The sequence below is a fragment of the Notamacropus eugenii genome, chromosome 3 (assembly GCF_028372415.1).
Source record: "Notamacropus eugenii isolate mMacEug1 chromosome 3, mMacEug1.pri_v2, whole genome shotgun sequence".
Classification (NCBI taxonomy): domain Eukaryota; kingdom Metazoa; phylum Chordata; class Mammalia; order Diprotodontia; family Macropodidae; genus Notamacropus; species Notamacropus eugenii.
Genome location: NC_092874.1, coordinates 396515844 through 396534367, shown reverse-complemented (window position 1 = coordinate 396534367; position 18524 = coordinate 396515844). Strand labels below are relative to the sequence as shown.

Sequence of the window (18524 nt, the reverse complement as noted above, 5' to 3'; positions counted from 1 at the left end):
AGACAGGGCTTCTGTCTGCCGTAAGCAATATATACATCACAGATCAATAAACAGATCCACCTGTCTAACCATTACACACGTATATACCTAGTTACCAGACAGAGAAGCAACAGCATCTGGGTTTGACCCTCCTGACCCAATGCCTCATTAGAAATTAACAAAAGGTGAGGGCCTTCCTACAAAACAAGCCTCCCCTCATCAAGTTTCCCTTAATGAGCTCCACATGAGGCCTATTAATGGGCAGGGGAGATCTTTAACTCTCATTACATTCAGCCCCAAGATCTTTTATACCCATAATATGGGCAACTTGTGTCTGAATAGGCATTAACACTTCTTAAGTAAATACAACATAATTCTCGCAAAATAAACACATCATGAACTTCACATTTGCAGAATACATAACAACTTATTACTAGAGTGGCCACATAGCTTAAACACAAAGGTATATACATAATATAATATATCATTCTTTGGGGGTTATTCTTTGGAGAGTGAGCAACCAGCTCCTCCTTCCTCAATACAAACAAAACAAAAACATCCAGATAAAGTCCTTCTTGGGGATGTGTCCTCCCCATACTGTCTTGCAGGCCTTCTCCTGACACTCGGAGGTGCAGGCTCTAACAAGTCAAGTCCTAGTCTTAACACTGCTCCAGCTCCTGCTTCCAAGTCCTGAGGGACAGCTGGGCAACAAAGCCAACAGGGTCAGGTCCTCAAGGGTCCACAGCACTTCCCCCACCCACCATAGACAGCTTTACCCCCTGGATCTGAAACCATCTTAAGAGAATGCAGCAAAGAAAAAAAAAAACAACAAAACACTCAGTGTTCCTGCCTTGCCTGGCCCCAGGATTTTTCCTCTTGCCTGAGTCCTGATGCAGGCAGCTCTCTACGTTTGCTCTCATCTCATCAAGGTCAGCATACAGGCTGTTCTCTGCTCCTGTTCCGTGGCTCTGTATACAATACAATCTCAGGGTATTCACCCCTCCAGCACAGTCTGTGGCCAGGTTAATCCACAGAGCCCTGGCTCTGGCTGTCCCCACCTCCCACAGGCTTGTTTTACTCCACCAGCTGCTGCTCTGGCCTGTCTCCTCTAGAGTGCTAGTGGGGTAGGGAGGGGGAAGGAGTTTTACTCTGGGCATCCAGGAAACTGCTCCATCACTGCTCCTTGCCTGTTTCCCCTCAGACCGGTGCCACTCCTGAGACTCCACAGAACCTTAGCCACCACAACTGGAAAACAACGAACAATTATCCCAGCCCCACCCGTACTTTCTTTTAATTTATGCAGATCATCTTGCCAAGATGCTGTATGTAGCAGCAAGACCCTGACACATCCAGGATGGCTTGCTAGCACAGGTTCTTAGATCTGCTTTTCTTAAAGGAAAGCAACTTTTGAGGGGTTAACAATCTTCTTAAATCACATTCACCAACAGAGAAAATATAAGCAGAAAAATAAATACCAACAGACAGGGCTTCTGTCTGGCCGTAAGCAATACATACGTCACAGATCAGCAGACAGATCCAGCTGTCTGACCAGAGAGAGAAGCACCAACATCTGGGTTTTCAAAGCCAGAGAGCCTTAAAGGCTACCCAGAGTCTCATCTGGCACAAGAACCTTCTTCCAAGGACTAGGCCCCAAAGCAAAACCTCACCTCAGAGTATATGTACACTTTTCAGAGCTGGAGGGCATCACACCCTGTGACCCAGGACCTCATTAGCAGTTACCTAAAGGTGTGGGCCTTCCTACAAAACTAGCCTCCCCTAATCAAGCTTCCCTTAATGAGCTCCACATGAGGCCTATTAATGGATGAGAAAGATCTTTAACTCTCATTAACTCTCAGGGGGCAGGGAATCAAATTACAGCCAATATTACGAAAGATTTATTTTCAGCTCTGAGAGACAACAGAAGTCAGCTGCAACAGTCAATGTTGTACTATACTAACAATTAAAGGACAGATTTTACCTTTCTGCTGACAATCAGTAAGGACCAAAAGGGGAAAATAGAAGCAGCAGCTGACAGTTTATGTATGTCAGTTTAGGGTTTTCCAAGTTTTTTGCATATAATCTGATGTGCTGCTATTAGCCCAGTTTTACAGATGAGGAGACCAGGGTTCACGGAGATTGTGTCTTGCTTAAGGATCCCACAGCTAGTAAATATCTGAGCCAGGATTTGCAATCAGGTCTTCCTGACTCCCAAGTCCATGCTCTAGACAGTATGCTTCTTTCAAGAGATAGTTGTCATCAGTGACAGTCACACTGGTGGTCTTACTTAGCTGTTTGAGAGGAATGTACTTTGTTGGTAAGCACTTGTTTCATCAAAATGAAATATATCTATGAAAAGTTTCCATTTAAATAAAAATGCCCTTCCCAGAAAATATAAAGATTTACTTCTCAAAAACTTTTGAAATCATTTACCAACTGGTATATGTCTTGACACAAAACTCAAATTCACTCTTCCTATAAAAGAAGAGATTGAACTTTTGCTCCAAGACACCTCAAGAACAAAATTCAAAGTCCATGTTTGTTGTTGTTTAATTGCCTACCAGACATTTTAAAAATTAATGAGTAAAAAACATTTTGGCCTGCTGCAAAGAGGTCATCTGTCATTCAGACTTCCTTTAAAGTTCCATCTGATGCCCTTAGTGTGTTGTATTGTTTTAGTTTGGAGAGGAATAGGTGAGTTTGAGACACACACTCTGTACATTTTCATTTGGGCTTTTTTGCCAAAGAAAAAAGCCACACTCACCACTCAGTTGATCAAGGCTGTTTATTGGCAAAGATACTCCACAGGAACTAATATCCTTTATTTATCCTTACCTCTGACCCTCAAATTCCTGAATACACTGAGCTGTTTGTGACTACTATACAAGAATTATAGCTCTGGGAATTGGTATAACTCTCTGTGATAATTTAACTTCAGGCAATATTACAGCTTAGTCTGAATTTCTTTGGTTATGGTCATTTCATAAACAGTTCACACCCTATACAATTTCAGTGTGTTAATTGTCCTTATTCCATAAGATGTTCTTTAATTGATTAAAAATAACGTGATAACCAGGTAACAGGATTTTCTCCTAGGCCATGCTCAGCAGAAACTAGAATATGTAAGCATGGCTTCAGGCTCCACATCCCATGAGGCATTAAGATCAAACTAAAAGACCATTTGGTAATACCTTGCATTAAACCTTCAGATTTATCAGTACCTCAGACTTACCCAAACTTGTTTTTATCATTAATATATAACATCTACTTAAGAGTCAGTTTATTTAAGTACTAGGAGAGGTGGGGTATGTCAATATTCATCCTTTTGGCTGACCTTTCTGATTTTATTTATCTGTTTTTAAACAGTGCTTCCATTTCAGGTTCCATACATAAGTGAAGAGATATCAGCATTGGTTGAATATGAAATGGATTTATTCTGATCTTATCCATTACAGATCACCCCTTTCCTCAATGGTTTTTGGGACCAATGCTTTGTTTACCAAACCTGCCCAGTCTTTAGCTCCTATGGTTATAGTTACTGTGTTAAACCAGTTTGGATATGAGCAGCTAAACAAGAAGACCATACAGATTGATCCCAGGTAAAGTCTCCTAAAATTATGAAGAAGTAAGAAAATTGTGTGCATTTGTGTTCACTTCAGCAAACCTTTATGGGAGGCAGCGTGGCTTAGTGGATAGAGAGCCACCCCAGAATTAGGATAACTTGGGTTCAAGTCCTACCTGACATACATTGAAATGTGACTCTAGGCTTAGTGGGATGAGAGCCCCCTTAGAGTCAGATTGACCTGGGTTCAAGTCTTAACTCTGACATGTATTTGCTGTTTTACCTTAGAGAACGCATTTAGCCTCTTAGTGTCCCAGGCAACTGTCTAACATTATAAGTTCTAGGACAGTTGTCCTGAGGTGTTGATAGAGTTTTCTCACCCCAGAGCACATTTCACCAATAAAATCACAGGTCCAGGAAAAGAAAATGACAAATCTTGGAGGGGGTGTAAGAAAATTGGCACACTAATGCATGGTTGGTGGAGTTGTGAACTGATTCAACTATTATGTAGAGTAATTTGGAACTGTGCCCAAATATTTATAGCAGCTCTTTTCTGGTGGCAAGGAATTGGAAATGAAGGGGATGCCCGTCAGTTGGGGGATGACTGAACAATTTGTGGTATATGATTGTGTCGGAATGCTATTGTGCTATAAGAAATGATGAGCTAGATGCTCTCAGAAAATCTTGGACTCGCATGAATTGATGCAGTTTTTAAAGGTTCATTTCAGGGGTTTTTTCCTGCTTCTTGCCCTTCATGAGTTGGGTTTTTTTGGGGGGGGAGGTGGAGGCAGGGTGACTGCCAAAATTGCTAGTTATATTGGTCTGCCATTGAGTGCCCTGGAGTAATTTAACATTTGGTTTACCATTGGTCCAGATGGATAATGCATTCCTGAAAATGATCCAGAATGATGTCCATAAAGTGCTTTAAAATCCTCCATAGCAACATTATTTAGCAAAATGCACAAATATAAATAACTCACACCATCCTTGCATATGCTTTTATTGTTTCGGCGCTGTAATTTATACAACAGCAGCTTGGGGGTGTTGCCCTTTACTGGCCTGTTTCCGAGAGCTATAACTAACTCCGCACAAGAGCTGCATCTCTTTGACACCAGTGGGGAGGTATTGTCTCAGTGGACAGATCATTGTGATTACATGAAAAACATTTGTTCTCAATTTAATGATTTCCATTTATTTGCTAGTGATAATAAGACATGGCTTCTAACTTTCTCCTATACTGTATGGTAGGCCATCATGGATCTTTATGTCTGAGTACTAAGCAAGAAAATCAGAGTATGAATTCTTTCCATTTTATCAGTGAGGATCAAGTTCAGGGGCAGCAAACTATCCCTTCCCCCACTCGGGCCTCTGTGACCACAAAAGCCCAGTGGGCTAAGAATGTTATAAAATCCATTGAACCATGGAAAAAACAAAGTACCATTCTGAATGATGTAAAAACCATTCTTAGTTTGCGGATTGTTTAAAATCAAGTAGTGGAATGGATTTGGCCCATGGGATATAGTTTGCTGACCCCTGCCTTAGTGGATTGACTTCATATATTGTACAGTGTAGTTGTTATCTCATCTATAAACTACTAAAAATCACTGATAATTTTGTTTTATTTGCCTTTGTACTAAAAGACTGTGAACTCTAATATTTAATCATAGGATAGTAGAAAAAGCCATAGTGTGTTGCCTCTTTGGCCAACAAACCTTTTCTGATCAGCAACTACTAGTAACGTAGATGTTAAATATTACAGTAATTTAAGGAAGTGATGTTATTTTAGATTTATGAAATATACCTTAATATAGGACACTGGAACTCAGTGCATATTTTTATCCTGGCCAAATTCATGTTGCTTTTTTATATATGTTAGAGTGGGAATGAGGGAGGAAATTGAGATCGGTAATTTTTTAAAGTGCCACAGATTAATTTTTGTAGAATATATTCTATGGATATGCAACCTAAATAAAATAGAATACATTCATGAAGGAATAAACTTATGTGAACACTTAATCTGTTGTTTTAGCATATGCTCAAACAAAGATCACATGTGTGGTACATAATTTGCTTTTTCTCTTTTATCTGAGTGTTTCATAGTAAAAGTTCTCCAAAATTGTACCTGTAAGAACAGTTTGGAAAGTGATTTATCTCCAAATGACACAATAAACAATACTGTATTGAGCTTTATCCAAGGAAATGCTCTAGGGTAAATAGCCTAATGTAATTGAAAATAACCTCGAGGCTTAGTCTGTATGTAATGAAAGAGTTCTTGGTGTTTAATTTTATATGGCTAATCATTAAAATCAGTTTAAGAACTGTTCATTGAAAACAAGTGATCTCCATAGAGATTTATTACAGCAACAGCCTCTGTAATAACTGGAGAACATTCTGCTGTTTATTTAGTGGTCTATGTTTCTTATTAAGGTGTAATTCACTGTTTTATTCAGTGGTAAAGATCAGGTTACCTAGGAACAAAAGAGCTTCTCTTGTGTATTATACTTGGCTATAGTGGATTTCATTCTTATTTCATTCCTATGCTATGTGGTTTCTTGTACTGTATTATTGAATTGTATATTTTTTATTTGCTCCACTTAATTTTTTTTATATTCTTAACCTTTGACAGGACATTACAGTCTTGTCTTGAATTGAAAAATACTCCCTCTGTGCACATGTAATGGGTATCATTCTCAGCTCTGGAATCAAATTTCTTGGGTTCACTGTCAAGGGGACAAATAATGGCTAGCACCCCCTCTGTAGTACCTACTCAACTAGTGAGTAGTAGACCAGGCAAGAACCATAAATTGAATAGCAAAACATTTAATTAGAACAGAATAGCAAAGCAAATAACCAGGGGAAATCCTGCTGTAGGTATATTCTTTGTCCCTTTTTACAAATGAAGTTTCCCACATACAGACTGATGGGGAAGGGAAAGCTCATGTTCTAAGATAAGCAGGGGCTTCGATGCTATGTGCTTTGCATCATGACTAGGAAACCCTCCTCTACCTGGCTTCTTACAGTTCTGTGTTCCAGCATCCCCTGTGCCCTCCTGCTGCTGTTGGCCTGTCTTCTACAGCCATCATCTCTGGAAGCCCCCTCCTCTTCTGCTGCTACCCATGAGCACTGCCTCTCAGATTGCTTATTCATTATACTGGTGTTCATTGTGCTGGTGTTCAGAGCATGGCGGTGTGGTGGAGGAACAGCTTCTTAGCCTAGAAGGTCATGTAGGCTAAATTCTAGCCTGCCCTCCATTCCTCATGGCCATTGCTTTGCAGAATTATCCCTGTTCTCTCAGAGACATGGAGTACTGCCTCTGAGTAGAACTTACTCACTTTTTGTTCTGTCCTGGACTCCTTTGGCAGTCTGGTGAAACCTGTGACCCCTTTCTCAGAATAATCTTTTAAAATGCATAATATAAAATACATAGGATTACAAAGAAAAAACAATTATATTGAAATGCAGTTATCAAAATACATTGTCTTGAAGAGATAAGTTTTATATACTGACTCTTCAGTCAGAGCCAGAAAGGGCTTTCTCCCCACTTAGCCTTATTTCCTGTTGGGATCAATAATAACAGAGCAGTAGATAAAAGCAAAATACATGTCTTGAGAATAGTCAACACATTTTCACCTTTGTCTCTAACCCACCTCATAGGGAAGCCTAATTGGAGAACAAAGGGTCCGATGGAGAATTGTATGACTCTTTTTCCTTGCCCTGTTCGGTGGAAAGTTCCAGCTTTTACTCCTAGCTGAGTTAGAGCAAGTGAATTCTCTTCATCTCTTCTCTGCTCGGAGTGTACGTGGTATGTTCCTGCTGTGCTTCCTCATCCTTCCTTCTCCTCTCCCCACTTCTCCAACTCCCTTTTTCAATACTGGAACCATGAGGAAGCCAGTACTTTCACTAAATTACCAGACTACTCAGGTAATTCCTGAGGACTAAGTCTGTAACTGCTGTAACTGATGAAGCAGAAGCATTATGAGAGACTTGGAATATTGTTGCATGAAGGTAGATCTTTATGAAAAATAGAGCATCATGAAAAAATGAGGAGAAAAGATACTGTGATGATTAGGGAGATATTGTGGAATTGTATGGCTAAGCAGGATTAAAGAATGCATTTCTATGCAAGGATTAGACAGATATGGTTTGGAGGGAGATTTAGAGTATTACAGTAGAGTCAAGGGGTAGGCATTTTGAAAACTAAAAAGAAAATGGGTCATTGCAATCATTCTCATGTCAGCAGGAGGAAGGTAAAAAAAGAAGGGAAAATAACTTTTTAAAACTATGAAGGCCTCCCCTCCAAATAAGAAAATATGAAAATAAAGGAGACCCCAGAAAAGAAATAGAACCCTTCCTGACTGCATCAACGTGATTCGTTAAAGTTGTAGGAAAATACTTCTTCTGTGGGGAGACTGAAGTGGAATTGGTTGGTGATTTCAGTAATAACATAAACCTGAGAAGATTGGATTTTATATGATAAAATGGAAGCTATCAAATTGCCCTATTCATTCGAGTACCCACCCCTTTCTTGCTCTTGAGTTCAGATCTAGTGACTCATTCTTCTTTTGCCTTTCTGCCCTTGTACTCAGTGGGGCCTTGTCCTCTGGAAAATTGTCACAGGTGTTCAATGCTCTGTTGCCATGGGAAAAAGAAGAGGAAAAGGCAAACCTATTCTTAGAGATTAAAAGCTTACTGAGAAGAACCATTGGCAGCTGGAGTCCAATTTCTGGGTATTCCTGTAACTGGAATCTTCTAATAAGCAGAGAATGACAACAAATAATGGGCTCCCTGCTCCTAGCTAAATACTTGGACAATGTATAGAGAGAGGTACCTCAAGCAGAAACCATAAGCCTTTTTTTTTTCCTAAACATATATTGTGGTAGTTGTATGATTCACAGCTGATAGTTATGTGTTTATAGTTTTCCCTTTGATTAAAACATTTCTTTTCATTTATGGAATTGAGACATCATTGTAATGATGTGGAACTTTGACTTCCAATAGCCTTTTGGCATATTTGGTTTTTGCAGATGCACGTATTATTAGTGCATCCATCTACTCTTAACTTATGGGAACAGGTAAGGATAAACATAGACTTGTACTGATGCGCAACTGCAGCAAGAACCTGCAGAGAGGACTTGTGCTCCTTGCACTTGGAATTTATGACTGGCTGCCTGCAATCACTGATTCCCTGCTCCTGAGAATTGTCCTGAAGTCAATGAATCCATTCCCTCCTGTGATAAGCGTCAAGTCTGATATGCAGTGAGTCTGTGATTCTAAATTCAGAGTTCAGAATTGCAGTGGCAGTGGCATTCAAGGTCTGAGATAAGATCAAACTGACCCTCATTTCTCTGTCTTTGTGTGTCTGTCTGTCTGTCTGTGTCTCCCTTCTTTTCCTTCTGTATGTCTGCCTGTGTGTTCATTTGTCTAGCTATCCCTCATCACCTCAGGCATCAGTAGGCTTTGTAGGGCCACAAAGGTGATAGTAGCTATGGGATTAGCATAGAGCCCAGAAATGGTTTTAAAAGGACTGAGAAATGGTTACTTTCCTGATCAAGGCCTTTGTGTTAGAATGACAGGTTGAAGAGCAATAATAGATTAGTTAGATACCAGCCATATCCAGAGGAAATGAGGCAGTCCTTACCCACCAGCACCTCTGAGGACCATACATATAATTCAGTCTGGATCACCTTGGCTTTGACTTCAGAAGGAGGAAGAAATTGCAAGGATTTCAAGTGTATGACTTTAGAATATACTCCTAGTTATGGAATAACTGGGTTGAGGTACTGTCAGGGTACTCTCCAGAAGTAGTGTGAAAATCTAATTACATGAATTACCTCCCCTTTCCAGCCCAAATAGTATATACATTTTGCTTTTGTACCAATGCAGAAAAGTATTCTATCACAACTGGTTGAATTACTGGTTTTTTATTCCATAGATTATATTCCTGTCATCTCAATGAACTCGTGGAAAACCTTTAATATATTCAGTAGATGCCAATTTGCTTTATGTTAGTATAATTTATTATTCATTCTTAGTAAGATTTTCACTTTTTACAGTATCAACAATTGTGTAATAAAAAGTGTTTGATCCTGCCATGTTCATCTCCATGTTCTCTCATGTTGAGAGAAATGATTCTTAATAACCAGTGATTTGGGGAGATCCAGAGTTCCTCCCTTTTCTAAAGTCCTGATTTTAAAAAGTAAACATGTCAGTCTCTTGAAGGACATTACTGATAATGAGATTGAATTAACTCTTGGTTAGACCCCACCCAACCTTACCAGGAATGTAATTTAAGGTATGGAAGTCTAGTGTGTTCTTTTCAAACTTGGGTGAAGACATCCCTTTTTCTAGATGGCCTTAGATAGAGATTGGAGTTAGTCTGAGGATAGAGATAGTTTTTCTAAGGGTGACATTATCTCACTCTCAGCCCCTCATTTTAATATAGCCCATCTCCCATTGTATTATCCAATCAGAATTGATTACCCCCTCAGAAACACCTACTCTTTGAAGGCTACATAAACTCTGAGCCTGCCTCCAAAATTGTCTTTCTTCTAAGAGAGACTGTCAAATGATCACCAGTTTATTAATAATGTGTTGGCTTTATTAATAAAATGATTAAATTCCCCAGAAACTATGTCTCTCTAACTTTTAAAATTGCCACAATATTTACTTTTATAATTTTCATACCCTTAGCAATTTCATCTCATGATCAATTAGCTAACTTTTTGTTTTTATTAAGAAAAGAATTATCTTAAAAAGTAGCATTCAGCTGGGTGTGTGATGGCTCACAGTATATCTAGTAAGGCTAAAGCTTGTAAATTGCTTGAGTTTAGTAGTTTGTAATTGCTGAAGGCCTAAAGCCACTCAAGGTATCCACATTAAGTCCAGCACAAATATGGTGAGCCCAGATGGAAATGGAAGACTACAGAACTACTTAATCAGGGGCATACTTACCTGGATCACTATTGGGATTGGGCCCAGGGGGCTGCTGCACTTTGTATTTACTAAGCTTGGCTCCTGGGGATTGTTCTCTCTCTCAGTTAAACTAAATGTGTGACTCAGAACCCCCAGCCTATTTGTGCTAGCAGAATTCCGAGTGGTTTTACAAACCCACAGTAATTTAGATCTCCTTCCTTCTAGATTGCCTCTTCTTTTAAATCTCCCCTCATATATCCAACTAAATAGACTTATCACAGATTCTATAGCTATCTGATTTTAATACAATTTAAAATGCTTAACAGGAGATCCAAAATGCCACTTAAAGAGATAACGGTTTTATATGGTGACCATTCAACCTGAGCCAGAAAGAGCTTTTCTCCCCACTTTGTCTTATTCTCTGTTGGAATAAGTAATAGCAGGGCAATCGATGAAAGCAAATAAGAGAAGAGTGGGCCTTGGAGGGTCTCAGCGTTTGGCCTTTCCCTTTTATGCCTAGAAGTGCCTCTGGCCCTTAGTGGGTTGCTTAACCAGAAGAGGGAAGCTTTGGCAACTCAGCCTGGCACTTTAAAAAGTTCAACATAAGGGACCCAGCTCAGGCACCGTTGTGGCCATGCTGCCTCATTCTCCACCCTCTTCAAGGTTAAGCTCTGTCATCCCAGGCTGGTAGGGGTTGAGGTCGAATTCTTATCGCTCTTCCCAACCCAGCAAGAACCTCATATTTTCCTTGGTCTCTGGAAGGGGCAGGGACTCTATATGTATAATGACTAAATTTGGTCCCACACAACAGTTGAGAAAATACCTATCCCTCCCATCTTTGTAGAGGGGGGGATTACTGATATGGAATATTTTTAACATAACTGTTAGATTTGGTTGATATGTTAGATATGGTTGGTTTTGCTTGAATTGCTTTTTTTAATCTTTTTCAATCTTTGTTATAAATATCTCTCATTGGGGGGTAGAAGGAGGAGAGGGTGTAGTCAGAATGAAATTGATATGACAACAAAAGCTATCAATAAAAATAAAATTTAAAACAAAGGAAAGCCATCATCCTCATGGAGATGCAAGAGCACATAAGATCAACTTAACCTTGTAGTTTAAATGTCCCTGCTGAGATGTAGCAAAACCAATTGATTCAGATTTTACTTTCTCTCTTCCCCTCACCCCACATGTTCTTTGATGAAAAGTCTAATTAACAATACAGTCAACAAAAAGATGCCTGTTATTTGTAAACTAGATAATCGGTTTGTAAATAAATTAGATGTGGCTCTTTTAAATATTCTCTATTTAAACTAAAACTGTGAGTACTGTATGTCTTTTTAAAAATATAAACTTAATCATTAGCAAACACACCAAATGAAGAATAAGAATCTGTTGTAGAATCTTTAGCATTTAACAAAATAGAATCAGTCGTGTTAACAGACATCAAAGACAATGCTTACTCTCTACCCTTTTGTAGAATGTCAGCTCGTTGCGAGTATGGACCATTTTATTCTATATACTTGTATCTTCAGAACCTAGCATAGTACCTAGCCACATAATAAGTAGTTAATAAATAAATTTATTCCAAGTTCACCTGAAGTTCTGTAGTCTTTGGCTTTGTTTTCTTTTAACTAGAGTTGTAATACTTCTGCTTCTTAGTGGAAAGAACACACAGGAAATTAAACATCGCTTGTCTATTTAGTCAATCAACAAGCATTAAAGCATGCTTACATTTAACAATTAAACATGCTTAACATCTGCCAGGCACCATGCTAAGAAGAGTAAGGAATAAAAGCTGAAAACAATACCTTCAAGGAGCTTACATTGTGACTGGGTGGAAAATGAACATATGCAAAATACTCATATAGTAGATAGAAGGCAACAGCTGGGGGGAGTGGGAAAGGAACCTGGCAAAAAGTAATATCAGAGTTGGATCTTGAAGGACGCCAGGGATTCTAAGAAGCTGGGGGTAGGGAGCAGCTTGGTGGCCCAGTGAGTCTGGAGGCCCTGAGTTACAAATCTGATCTCAGACACTTACTAGCTCTGTGACCTGTGTAAGCTGGTCACTTAACCCTGATTTGCCTCCAAAGCAAAACAAAAAAAAAGCAGAAGGAAGAAAGGAGAGCATTCTAGGCATTAGAGACAGCCAGCTCAAAGACAGAGTTGGGAGATGAGCATCATAAACGTAGAACAAGGAGGCTAATTTGGATGGACTGTATGCAGGGGAGTAAGATTAGAAAGGGGGAGGGTGGGCAAGGTTGTGAAGAGCTTTAAAGGCCAAACAGATGAGTTCATCCTTGATCCTAGAAGTAGTAAGGGACTCCTGGATTTTACTGGAAGCAAGGCAGATGTGTGAAATGGTTAGACCCATGCTCTAGGAAAATCATTTGGATAGCTGTGCTGAAAATGAATGGTATAGTGGAGACAGACTGGAAGGGAGGAAGACCAATTAGGAGGCTATTGCCGCAGTCCAGGCAAAGAATGGCAGCTGTTTGAGTAAAGAGAAGCAGACTTACTCCAGAGATACTGTCAAGATAGAAATGACCATATCTGTCAACTAATTAGCTTAACTAAGAGAGATTGAGCAGCTGAAGGTATAGTTGCAAGCTTGAGTAAAAGAATGGAGATGCCTTCAACAGAAGGGAATTTTGGAAGTGGGATGGGTTTAGGGGAAAAGATAATGAGTTCTTTGTGGGACATTTTGAATTTGACATGCTTATGGGACATAGATGGTATATAATCAACAGGCAGTTGGTGATGAGAACCAACTGGATCTCAGAGGAGAAACTAGTGTTATAAACACATAAGTATGGGAATTATCAGCATGCAGATGATTCCCCAACCCATGAGAGGTAATAACATAACCAAAGGAGAGAACAGAGTGAGAAAAGAGAAGGCAGCCCAAGACAGTCTTGTGACATACCCACAGTTAATGGGTATGACATGAACGAAGATCCAGTAAAAGAAACTGAGGAGTTGGTCGGCTAAGAGGAGAACCAAAAGAGAGCTTTGTCAGGAAAACCCAAGTAGAGAGTTTTTAGGAAAAAATGATCAGCAACACCAAATGCCTCAGAGAGGACAAGAAGGATAAAGATTGAAAAAAAAGATGGCTAGCTTTGGCAATTAAGATTTTATTGGTAACTTTGGAGAGAGCAGTTTGAATTGAATGATGAGATTGGAAGCCAGATTATGGAGGATTTAGAAGAGAGGAAGTGGAGGTACCAAGTATAAAACACTTTTTCAAGACATCTAGCTGGGAAGGGAAGGAAAAATGGAAGGTAATGAATAGGCATGGTAGCGTCTAATGAGGGATTTCTAAGAATGGAGAAGATTTGGACTAATTTATAGGTGCAGGACAGCTGGGTGGAGATAGAGTGCTAGGCTTGAAGCTAGGAAGACATCTTCCAGAGTTCAAATCTGGCCTCAGATACTTACTAGTTATGTAACCCCAGGCAATTTACTTAAGCTTCTTTGCCTCAATTTCCTCATCTGTAAAGTGAGCTGGAGAAGGAAATGGCAAACTACTCCACTGTCTTTGCCAAGAAGACCCCAAATGGGATCACAAAGAGTTAAACATAACTGAAACAACTAAACTATAACATAGGCAGCAGGGCATAAATAGGGAAAGAGAAGGAATGATAGTGGAGCAGTCTGCTGTGGAGGATAGGAAGGGACAGGAGCAAACATACATATTGGGAGCTGGCCTTGACAAGGAGAAGGGTTACCTCTTCATCAGAGACTAGAATGAAGGAGAAGATCATGGGTGATGATGTTAGGAGGGTATGGAGTGGAGGAGTAAGTCAGGGGAAGTTGAGTAAATTGAACTGAGAAGTGAAGATATTTCAAGGAACATCACCATGTCAGAATCCCCTGGTATGAAGGCAACTGTTAGTAGAAAGGAGACTGAGACTTAACTCATTGAGAAAGGATGGAGAAAAACCAGAAGATTGATTGATAATGTCCACCAAGACGTGGAGTGGATAATAAATTTGGATATCATGAATCTCAAAGAAGGAAAGTGGAATGGTGTTGTCAGCTAGATGGAGGGTCTAGAAGCGATGATGGGGAGCAAGGAATATTCCAACTCCTCCACTGGCACCAGGGGTATGAGAATAGGTATAACCAGTACTGGAAAGGCTGAGCAGGGATATAGTATCATGACACAGGGGAAAAGAGAGAGAGTGCTAGGTCTCTGTGAGTACCAGAAAAAGGAATGAGAGAGGAGGAGATCTTAAATGAAAGGGAGTTTGTTAATTATAGATCAGGAGTTCCAGAGGACACAGCAAAAGGGACAGGCAGATCTGGAGAGGACATTAGCAGGGTAGGGCTGAAGTATCCAGGAAGGAGCAGACAACTAGGATTTGGAATTGGGGTATTTGTCCCTTGGTAGTTAGGGGTTAGCTGATGAAGGTGACTGATTGATAGGTTTAAGCCATCCTCCTCCTCCTCCCAGACCCAGCGCCCTCAAAGTCTCTAAATAACCCACAACTGCCTGGTCTTTGTGGCAGGTAGTATTGCTGTGTTCAGAGTGCCTGGCCTTATGGTAGTTGGAAGGAGGGAGGCCCTGGAGGTCAATAAGTCTTGGGTCTCCCAGAGGCTAGTGAACTTATTATGACTTCCTCTATTTCTCTCTAATTAGCACTATGTTTTGTGAAACTCACATTTAAAAGAGCACCTTTAAACACTTCTAGATCCTAATCACATGTATGAAGTTTTATATATGTTATCCATATAAAACATTGTTAGTTGATCCATGTGTACTTCTAAATGGATTAAATTGGTAAAGAGTCAGTCATAGTATTATGGAAAAAGCTGGGACTCAGATCTTGATTCATGGTCCAGTTTTGCCACAAGTCAACCTCAGGACTCAGTTTTCTCATCAGTACAATGCAGAGATTGGACCAGATTATCTTTAAGCATTCTTCTATCTTTAATAATCTATGATTTTATAATTTGCTAAAAAGCATTGAATTCATAGGAAAAACTGTTACTGAAAAAGAAACCTGACTGTTTTCTATCTTTTCTCAAGTTTATTAACAGGTCTCCATGATGCAATGTTCACCTTGATTTGTCTGGTTCCCCTGTGCATCGCCATAATGCAGATTCTGGCTTGGACTCCTTTCTCTATCAGGAATAGCCATCACTCCAACTGGACTGTTACCCCCCAACAAGATCGTATTCTGTCGTGGAATTAAAACGTGGCTTGAGGTTTTTGTATTTTTTTAACTAAAAATTTTTTCAGTTGACAAAAATCTGCCTTCTCTCTCTCCTCCTCTCCATTAAGGAGACTGAAAACTAAAACCCCTGTAAGTTTTGGTTTTGTTTTTTTTTGTTGAATTTCTACTATGCCAGAAGGAAAATCTACTCGTTATTACCTCTTATCTGTTAAAAACAACTTCAAGGGCTCTCTTGTTTCTTTTGATTATGGGACTAAATTTAGTTTGTTATTAAATAACAACCTGCCTCTGGTGACTGTAGATTATCATATTACAGTTCTCATAATGTCTTATATTCCCAATATAACCTATAGCTCTAGGTAATGGAATTGCTGCATGAATTGGTTAGATGAATTCTCTGTGGGTTGGTGAGAGGGCCCAGGGTATACCTGGCTATATATGTTACTTCTAGATTCTCTGCCACTGTACTATTCTGAACTGATTTTTAGGAATTGATTGGTTCTTCAAGCTGGAGGGATATATACATATGTATTTAGATTTGCTGCAAAACATTACTGTACTAAGATCATCAGGTTTATTAGTAAACTGGTGAACCTTTGAAAGTTTAGGGCCCAGAACGAGAGGATTCATGTGCTTCTCAGCTTTTAGTGTGGCCCAACAATGTCTAGGAGTTGAGGTGAAAGATGGTGTACAAAAAATAAGGGTACTTCTATTCTCTTTAGTTTGTTGAATCTGCCTTTAAATCAGAATCTGTGAAACCAGCTAAATTTACTTCTGTGAACTCGAGAGCCCCATCCATGAGCACAACTGAAAATGGAGATAGTTTAAGTTTACTTTCTTCCAAGTAGACTCATGTCCTCCATTTTACCTTTGGAATAAGGAACTAAGGACACAGACTTAATTGAAATTATCTGGTTTTTTTTTTAAAGGTAGCCCATCTTATCTGGTAGGTAGTTTTCGGATAAGCCAACCGGGGTTGCATTCATCCTTCGTTGCCGAGGAAGACCATGCCATTAGAGAAATGATGACATGACTTGCACTTGACTTTGTTTTGAGTGAGGGAGGGCTGTGCTGGTCACCAGCCTCACTTCTCCTCCAGAGCCATCTGAATCCAGTGACCAGATCTTCATCAGGATGACTGGAGATGACCCAGGATGAGGCAGTTGGGGTTGTGTCTTGCCCAAGGTCACACAGCTAGTGAGTGTCAAGTGTCCGAGGTGAAATTTGAACTCAGGTCCTCCTGACTCCTGCGCTGGTGCTCTATCCACTGTACCACCTAGCTGCCCCAAGCCATCTGGGGTATTCCTACTGTGACTGAAGTTATGGACCCACCTTTGATAGTCCTTTTTTCCCATATGTTGATGCTGTGGACTTTGAATATTTTTCTGAAGCAGCCTCACTAGTGGCCCTTTTGTCTATGTGTTTGCCTGAATGTGAATGAAGTTTGCTTTGTATTTTTCACAGTGAAGTTTTGAAAAATGCGCACTTACTCAGGGTTATTTTGAGGAGAAGCACATTATGAACTATTAATGATTAAATGAATGTGAATTGTTATAATTACTTGAATAATATAAGCCCAGCAGAATAAACTTAGTGAATCTGGGGTACTGTTGAATATCAGTCAAATGAGGGTTACATTAATTTTGTAACATTTATTTTGTTTCTTAAGAAGTCTTAGCAGAGAGAGTGCCTTATACTTACATGTTTGTCATACAAAATACTGATGTTTTCTCTGTATTGAATGAACTTGCTAGGCAGAGACAGGCACCCTGAGTGTGTTCCTGGCACACTCAGGAAATATGAAACAATTCCAACTCTCTGCATGTTCTGTGTGTTACAATACTATACACAGAGATAAACATTTTCTTAGAAAAGAGTTTCCTTTTGATGGGAAATTTCTCGAGATTTTTAAATCATGTTTTTAAAAGAGCATTTATGTAATAGGGAACTAAGTGCCTTCTGTGTTGCCAGTACTGTCTTTAAAAGAAATGTTAATTTCTATATCTTGAAATTTTACATGAAAATTACTTTAAAAGACTGAGTTGTTAAGAAAGCATAATTTAATTCTAATACCTGACTTTTTCTAGGTCATCCTTTTTTGCGATGTTTAGTAATAATAAAGTCAGCTAATTTCAGTATTCTTTCAGTGTGGTTTCTTTGGTGTTCTTTTGTCCTCTTTTCTTGATGTCTTTTATTATTTTTTAATTCATAAAGATATTTATTTGGTATTGAATGGGATCACTTGTTTTTTTAATTTATCTTTACTTTTCAGCATTCACTTTTATAAGATTTTGAGTTCCAAAGTTTTCCTCCTCCCTCACTTGTCCCCTCCTCAAGCTGGTGTGCAGTCTGATATAGGCTGTACATGTACAGTCCCATATTAAACACATTTTTACATTAGTCATGTTGTGAAAGAAGAAAAAGAACGAAAGGGAAAAACCACAAGAAAGAGGAAAACAAGAGAAAATAGTATGCTTTGATCTGCATTCAGACTTTATAGTTCTTTTTCTGGATGTGGATAGCATTTTCCATCATGCGTCTTTTGGAATTTTTTTAGATTGTATTACTGAGAAGACCTAAGTCTATGTAAGCCGATCTTTGAAGAGTGTTGCAGTTACTGTGAACAATGTGCTCCTGATTCATTCAGCATCAGTTCCATTTAAGTTTTTCCAGTTTTTTCTGAAATCTGCCTACTCACCATTTCTTGTATCACAGTAGTATTCCATTACATTCACATACCACAACTTGTTCAGCTATTCCCCAACTGATGGGCATCCCCTCAATTTCCAATTCTTTGCTACCAATGAGCTACTACAAATATTTTTGTATTTGTGGGTCCTTTTCCCTTTTTTATGATTTCTTTGGGATACAGACCTAGTAGTTCTATTGCTGAA

General features: G+C 39.3%; 1 protein-coding gene across 6 annotated transcripts in view; it reads left to right on the top strand.

Annotated features, from left to right (window-relative positions):
* LOC140497214 (transmembrane protein 180-like) overlaps window positions 1–17768 on the top strand; it is a 51950-nt gene extending 34182 nt beyond the window's left edge. For 4 of the 6 annotated variants that reach the window (XM_072597882.1, XM_072597876.1, XM_072597879.1 and 1 more), the window contains exons 6-7: window positions 3432–3575; window positions 15483–17768. In XM_072597882.1, coding sequence (XP_072453983.1) covers window positions 3432–3575; window positions 15483–15648 — 310 coding nt within the window. In that variant the 3' untranslated portion in view covers window positions 15649–17768. Of the gene's footprint in view, window positions 1–3431; window positions 3576–7192; window positions 7341–15482 lie in introns of all 6 variants that reach the window. The other 2 variants (XR_011964572.1, XM_072597880.1) reach the window with 2 other exon arrangements.
* The last annotated feature ends 756 nt before the right edge of the window (window positions 17769–18524 follow it).